The following is an 8,242-nucleotide window of genomic DNA, read 5'->3' as shown; positions in this document are numbered from 1 at the left end:
TGCAAAAGTATGTTTTTAATGTCATGATGGATAGTTCAGAGTTGGGAAACAATCTACATTGTGAAACTGTTGCCTTTCTTTTTCTATTTCTAATCCTGATCTTGACTGAGAATTAGCACTGGAAGTATGCAACACTGCCTTTGCTTGTCAGAAGGTCTCCAAATGTGATTGTATGGTTCCAGGTAGTGGTGGGTTCCAGGTACCTTTCCAACTGGTACGGTTGGAACGGGCCCAGCGGTGTCCACATGGACTCAGCGGAGTGTCACGCAGGCGCTATACGTGCCGTGCACATGCACGGTAGCTCTGAAGACTTAAAAGACCAGCAAGGAGCTTGGGCGGGCGGGAGGGCCCTCCGGAGCACCGTACTGGAACGGTATCCAGTGCTCCGGAGAGGCTCCGGGACACCTGTACCAAGGCATACCTCCTGAAACCCACCACTGGTCTCAGGACATTATAATGGTCACAAACATGAGAGTTGTCCAGTATCTGAATTTTGATCACATGGGGACACTGCAATGGTCGTAAGTGTGGAAAATGGCCATAAATCACTTTTTCAGTGCTGTTGTATCTTCGAAAGGTCACAAAACAAACTGTTGTAATTTAACCCCCATAATGTGAAACTGCCTTATCATCCTTTTGTGTTGCAGTATCAATTGAGTTTCTTTTAAGAAACTTAAAAGAAAAAAAATAGTTGACATGAATTGATTTGTTCCCCAATTGTAATTTAAGTCTTATATGAGAAATATTTGCAAAGAAGGAATATAATAGAACAGAAACAGTGTAAAAAATATAGATATTTAGTAAAGGTAAAGGTTCCCCTCACACATATGTGCTAGTCGTTTCTGACGCTAGGGGGCGGTGCTCATCTTCATTTCAAAGCCAAAGAGCCAGCGCTGTCCGAAGACATCTCCATGGTCATGTGGCTGGCGTAACCAGACACCAAAGGTGCATGGAACACTGTTACCTTCCCACCAAAGGTGGTCCCTATTTTTCTACTTGTGTTTTTACATGCTTTTGAACTGCTAGGTTGGCAGAAACTGGGACAAGTAATGGGAACTCCCTCCATTATGTGGCACTAGGGATTCGAACCACTGAACTGCCGACCTTTCGATTGACAAGCTCAGCGTCTTAGCCACTGAGCCACCTTAGATATTTAGAGGTATGCAAATATAGAAGCTGGGAGGAAACATGTCAGATCCTGCATCCAGACACAGACCAATAATTTTCAGTTCATTGTGCCTCCAGAGGAGAAAATGTGATATATTTCCTTCATATGTTGTGACATTCCAGGTAGATCATATGTGAGATATCATGTTTTGAAAAATATGGCATATACTTCATTTAACCCTCCAAGGAAAGATTGAATGCAAATGAGGTCCAGGCAGAAGAAGAACATCATGGCTTCAAAATCTAAGGCATTGGTTTGGACAAAACTCAACAGCACTTTTTTGTGCATCTGTTGAAAAAATAGGATTGGCAACATGATGGCCAACATCCGATGATGCATATGGCAGAAGAAGAAGATTCTGCTTTGAATGGATTCCCTCCTGCAATATTTGCTTTGCCTATGAATAGATCTCTCTCTTTATCTCCTAAGTGCTGACATCTGCTGTGGGCTGTTAAGGAAAGTGGGGGTTCTTTCTGCCACAAAAAACATGTTTCTCCATTCCTCCTTTAGGGAAATATAATATATTGTCTTTTTAATATTCCTGAAAATATTTCATTCACCTAGGAGAGGGGTAAGGGACATGGTGGATCAGTGACTAAGATGTTGAGCTTGTCATCAAAGAGTTTGGTAGTTTGGTGGTTCGAATCTCTAGCGCCACATAAAGGAGGAAGCTCCGGTTACTTGTCCCAGCTTCTGCCAACCTAGCAGTTCAAAAGGATGTAAAAATGCAAGTAGAAAAGTAGGGACCACCTTTGGTGGGAGCGTAACAGCATTCCATGTACCTTTGGCATTGAGTCCTGCTGGCCACATATCCATGGAGACGTCTTCAGACGGCGCTGGCTGATGAGCACCGCCCCCTAGAGTTGGGAATGAGAAGTGGCGGCTAACTTTCTAACTTTCTACAATATGCACTGCAAGTAGGAAAAACAGCCTAATATCATTAAAGTTTTGATGCCACCAGAATGAATACATTTATTTACAAACTGTACCCTCTGGGGAACCCATTAGCAAATCTCTCCAAAGAGGAATCTCAACTTATACTTTTTAAATGCTAATTTATTTAGCTGATTGTCAAGAGGGATATTGCTGCTGCCTAGGAGTTAATCATCTGCTGAGTTCATTTTGGGAGAAAGTGTCAAAGGATGGAGGAAAATACGAGCATATTCTATGTTTAGGCAGAATGCCAGTCTAAAGAAGATTGGATTGGAAGTGGCCATGTTTCTTAGAATAACATAGTTGGAAGGGATCTTGTAGGTCTTCTAGTCCAACACCCCACTTAGGCAGTTGGGGTGTTACACCACTTCAGACAAATGGTTATCCAACATCTTAAAAATTTCCAGTGTTGGAGCATTCACAACTTCTGGAAGGAAGTTGTTCCATTAATTAATTGTTCCAACTGTCAGGAAATTTCTCCTTAGTTCTAAGTTGCTTCTATCCTTCACTAGTTTCCACCCATTGAGATCTTCCTGCTGAAAGTTTGGGATGTGGAGATGGAAATAGGATTCACTACTTCCGTTCTTCTTCCAGATGCAAGCTAGACCTCTCATCGATGATTGTCCCAGAGGAATCTCCATTTTTCAGACCACTAGTTTCTCCCAGTTCAGATACACCTTATGAGAATGATTTTTGTGAGGCATTCAGATAAAGCATTTATTGTTTAGTTGTCTATGCAAGATTCGGTGGAAGCAACAGGAAGCCCTCAAGAATTAAGATGAGCGTGGTGATCGTTTCCTCCCATCACCTATATCAGGTATGACCCATAGGAAGTATTATCTTAACAGAATAACAGATTTGCAAAGGACCTTGGAAGTCTTCTAATCCAACCCCCTGCTCAGGCAGGAAACCCTATACCATTTCTGACAAATGGTTGTCCAATCTCTTCTTAAAAACCTCCAGTGTTGGAGCATTCACAACTTCTGGAAGCAAGTTGTTCCACTGATTCATTGTTCTAACTGTCAAGATATTTCTTGTTAGTTGCTTCTCTCCTTGATCAGTTTCCACCCATTGCTTCTTGTCCTGCCTTCAGGTGTTTTGGAGAATAGTTTGATTCCCTCTCCTTTGTGGCAACCCCTGAGTTATTGGAACACTGCTATCATATCTCCTCTAGTCCCATACCCAATTCCTACAACTGTTCTTCATGTATTTTAGCCTCCAGTTGTCTAAACATCTTTGTTGCTCTTTTCTGCACTCTTTCTAGAGACTCAACATCTTTTTTTACATCATGGTGATCAAAACTGGATGTAGTATTCCAAACGTGGTCTTACCAAGGCATTATAGAGTGGTATTAACACTTCACGTGATGATAGTAATAAGAAAAGTTATAAGATATGGGGACCTTAAACTGGGAAAGGAACTGTTCTAGTTCACCTATGTCATCAATGGCTTCTAAGCCTACAGGTCAATGATATTATAAGCAGAACCTCACTATCCATGATAATTGAGAAATCTGTACCTTCCAGTATGTCATTTGAAGTAGCACAGATGATGAGGGTCATTAATAGAACCTCAGCAATTATGTTTTCATGGTTAAATTGATTGGATTGGGACTAATCTTTACATGTAGAATTTCAATTCCAGAGGACCGTTGGGTTCTTCCTTCCAGAAGACACAGATTTCACTAAATAGCAGCCTGAAGAAAGCCTTTAGGTGAAAGTATCATTCTGCCTGTTGGTCAAGAAGGTATGACAATCAGCAGCACTGGGAGCTTCAAAGGAGAAGGGTGCAAAACTCCATTGATAGAAGAGATTACAGGACATTTCACATCAGTGTCACCTAAGAGATTTCATCTTATTATTTCAAGCTCTACTTGACCTGAAGGAAATGTCTCTTATGGCCAATGTGTCTCACTTGTGCCAATAGAAGAACTGAACCCCACCTATGGTAAGTCAATTGAGTTCCTGCATGGACCTCTCCATTTTCCTCTAGTGTGCTTTTGAGCTCTCCATATTTTGTTGAATGTGTATTACTTAGAGAATACATTGTTTAGCCAAGTGTGATTAGACACAAGGAATCTATTTGAGCCAAGGTGGCACAGTGGTTTGAGGGCAGTACTGCAGGCTACTTCTACTGCCTGCCGGTTGCCTGCAATTTGGCAGCTCAAATCTCACCAGACTCAAGGTTGACTCAGCCTTCCATCCTTCCGAGGTGGGTAAAATGGAGACCCAGATTGTTGGGGCAATAGGCTGACTCTGCAACCACTTGGAGAGGGCTGTAAAGCACCGTAAAGTGGTATATAAGTCTAAGTGCTATTGCTATTTCCTTCCTTCCTTCCTTCCTTCCTTCCTTCCTTCCTTCCTTCCTTCCTTCCTTCCTTCCTTCCTTCCTTCCTTCCTTCCTTCCTGTGTACATTAGTTACAGTGAAGCATTGCAGGCTAATTCTGCAGGCTAATTCTGCCCACTGCCAACAGTTTGAATCTCACTGGCTCAAGGTTGAGTCAGCCTTCCATCCTTCCGAGGTGGGTAAAATGGGGACCCAGATTGTTGGGGCAATAGGCTGACTCTGCAACCACTTGGAGAGGGCTGTAAAGCACCGTAAAGTGGTATATAAGTCTAAGTGCTATTGCTATTTCCTTCCTTCCTTCCTTCCTTCCTTCCTTCCTTCCTTCCTTCCTTCCTTCCTTCCTTCCTTCCTTCCTTCCTTCCTGTGTACATTAGTTACAGTGAAGCATTGCAGGCTAATTCTGCAGGCTAATTCTACCCACTGCCAACAGTTTGAATCTCACTGGCTCAAGGTTGAGTCAGCCTTCCATCCTTCCGAGGTTAGTCAGGTGAGTCAGTTGCCAAGCATCTGAATGTAAATCCTGGGATTGCTTTAGAGGTCGTAAGTGTGAAAAATGGTCCTAACTTACTTTTTTCAGCATCGTTGTAACTTTGAAAGATAACTATATGAATTGTTGTAAGCTGAGGACAACCTGTACTATATTCATAGAAACACACACACACACACACACACACACACACACACACACACATATCTCTCTCCCCCCTCATGGTGGCACAGTGGTTAGGATGCAGTACTGCAGGCTACTTTTGCTGACTGCCGGTTGACTGCAATTTGGCAGTTCTTACCAGGCTCAAGGTTGACTCAGCCTTCCATCCTTCTGAGGTCGGTAAAATGAGGGCTCAAATTGTTGGGGGTAATATTCTGACTCCATAAACCACTTAGAGAGGGCTGTAAAGCACTGTGAAGTGGTATATAAATCTAAGTGTTATTGCTATTTCCTTCCTTCCTTCTTTCCTTCTTGTGTACATTAGTTACAGCGAAGCATTGCAGACTAATTCTGCAGGCTAATTCTGCCCACTGCCAACAGTTTGAATCTCACTGGCTCAAGGTTGACTCAGCCTTCCATCCTTCAGAGGTCGGTAAAATGAGGGCTCAAATTGTTGGGAGCAATATTCTGACTCTGTAAACCACTTAGAGAGGGCTGCAAAGCACTGTGAAGCGCTATATATGTCTAAGTGCTATTGCTATTTCCAGTATAGAAGCTCTTGGTGTTTTACATAATGGGTCTTTATATACTTTATATAAAAAGAAGTATCTCTATAAAGGCGTTCATGCTAGAGTGGTAATATTATAGACAGTTCTTGACCATGAAATATAGAAAGGAATACTTTGAGTGAATGTCACATAACACCAGCAATGCCATCTTCTTTAATAAAACAAATTCTTGTTTTATGGGGGGGAAAACCCATACATGTATTCAGTGACTGAAAAGCTGTGATCCAACCAAAATGTCTTCTTTTGCAGACTCACATTCTGAAGGACAGGTGACTATCGGTACTCAGTTTTCTGCTGCTTGGGAGAAGGCATTTTGATGTTGGTGCATTTCTATGAGAAGGAACCTGATGGGGTAGATCCCAGTCACTTGGCCTCAAAATGCTGTGTCTGGCACTCTTTGATGAGAGGTCTACAAATTTGAACTTGGGACAAGAGAAGAAGGTAAGATAGAGATAGAGATAGAGATAGAGATAGATAGATAGATAGATAGATAGATAGATAGATAGATAGATAGATAGATAGATAGATAGATAGATAGATAGATAGATAGATAGATATTAGATGATAGATAGATAGATATTAGATGATAGATAGATAGATAGATAGATAGATAGATAGATAGATAGATAGATAGATAGATAGATAGATAGATAGATAGATAGATAGATATTAGATGATAGATAGATAGATATTAGATGATAGATAGATAGATAGATAGATAGATAGATAGATAGATAGATAGATAGATAGATAGATATTAGATGATAGATAGATAGATATTAGATGATAGATAGATAGATAGATAGATAGATAGATAGATGGATGGATGGATGGATGGATGGATGGATGGATGGATGGATGGATGGATGGATGGATGGATGGATGGTTGGATGGATGGATGGATGGATGGATGGATGGATAAATGGATAAATGGATACATAGATATACAGACAGACAGACATATTTAATGGCACCAATCTGCAGTGGGTTGTTTCTTCTCTCTGTTTTTCTCCACCAGCAAATTCACGATGGGAACTAGGACTCAAAACATCACAACAGAAGTGAGAGAGTTCATCTTAGTTGGCTTCCAACTACCAAGGCCCATGGAACTCTTCCTTTTTTCATTGCTCCTGGTTGTGTGTGTTTTCACTTTGGCTGGGAACCTCACGATTATCACACTGGTAGGCATCGACCGTCGCTTGCAAACCCCCATGTATTTCTTCCTCTGCAACCTCTCCTTTCTGGAGGTAGTTTTCGTTCTGACAATCACACCGAAGATGATGACCAATCTAGTTTCTCGGAACAAATCAATCTCCTTCTTGGGCTGCATTGTTCAGTGCTACTCTTACTTCTTCTTTGGTACCTGTGAGATCATCCTGATTGCCGTAATGGCCTTTGACCGCTACATTGCTATCTGCCATCCGTTGCGCTACACCATCATCATGAATGGACAGGTCTGTGTGAATTTGATATTGGCATGCTGGGTTGGTAGTTTCCTGAATAATTTTGGCCCCATTGTTCTCCTGAGCCAACTGTCCTTCTGCAGCTCTAAGGTTATCGATCATTTCTTCTGTGATTATGCTCCACTGGTCAAGCTTTCTTGCAATGATGTAGATACTCTACTGACGCTGGAATCTACCCTCTCTGCTCTGGTGTTACTCAGCTCTTTGTGCGTAACTGTTGTCTCTTACCTCTACATCATTGTGACTGTCTTGAGGATGCAGACCAGTGGTAGTCGTAGGAGGACTTTTTCAACCTGTGCCTCTCATCTTACAGTTGCTTCCATCTTCTACGGCAGTGCCATCTTCATGTACTCTTTGCCCAGCGAGGGTCGGTCACGAGATGCCCAGAAAGCTGTGGCAGTTCTTACTGCTGTGGTTACCCCATTACTGAATCCATTTATTTACAGTCTAAGGAACGAGAAAGTCAAGGATGCCTTCCGAGACTGTTGGCAGAGACCCAAATGAATTTTGTGAGAAGGAATCGTTGGAAGGGTTTTGCCAACCTTGGCTGATCTCAAACCAATGTGAACAGACTTGGTGTTAGGAATATAAACTGTATATGCTGGTGCAAGTTTTGCTACAGATGTATCTACACAGAAATCAACATCAAGGTTTGTTGTATTCCTGGGGAAAGCACTAATTGGATGGTGGTCTATTCGACAAAAACATTTAAGTCTATCGACTAAGGAGGCTGAGTTCTCATGTTTGTCATTATTATGTACAGATGTAGTTTGTTACAAACAACTCCTACTGGATATGGGAATTGACATATGAGAGCCTATTGTTGTTTATGAAGACAATCAAGCAGCAATTCAGATGGCATCCAATCTTGCTGTAAGAACTAGGTCAAAACACACTGATATAAGATATCTGAATGTAAAGCAAAGTGTTAGTAATAAACTGATTACGCTAGAGTACTGCATGTCTGAAGATAACATTGCAGACCACCTTACCAAAGCCCAAGGTACTATAAAGCATAAAGGTTGTTGCGAGGAATACGGATTAAGATTGTAAGATTTATATATTGTCCTACCCGAAGGGGAGAATGTTAGGAATATAATCTAATGGTTGGGT

At 41.6% G+C, this 8,242-nt stretch overlaps 1 protein-coding gene across 1 annotated transcript; it reads left to right on the top strand.

The window, feature by feature from the left end:
* The first annotated feature begins 6,694 nt into the window (after positions 1-6,694).
* Positions 6,695-7,633, top strand: LOC148046701 (olfactory receptor 6M1-like). The gene has a single exon (XM_087714898.1). It carries the CDS (start codon positions 6,695-6,697, stop codon positions 7,631-7,633), a length of 939 nt encoding a protein of 312 aa, XP_087571024.1.
* The last annotated feature ends 609 nt before the right edge of the window (positions 7,634-8,242 follow it).

Source organism: Thamnophis sirtalis, unplaced genomic scaffold (genome assembly GCF_051295495.1).
Source record: "Thamnophis sirtalis isolate CommonGarterSnake01/CBP01778 unplaced genomic scaffold, rThaSir2_p1.2 scaffold_4, whole genome shotgun sequence".
In the NCBI taxonomy this organism is placed as follows: domain Eukaryota; kingdom Metazoa; phylum Chordata; class Lepidosauria; order Squamata; family Natricidae; genus Thamnophis; species Thamnophis sirtalis.
This window is presented reverse-complemented; position numbering and strand designations above follow the sequence as displayed.

Excerpts from the sequence above, each read along its gene's own strand:
- LOC148046701 (XM_087714898.1), top strand. The coding sequence starts at position 6,695 with ATGGGAACTAGGACTCAAAACATCACAACAGAAGTGAGAGAGTTCATC.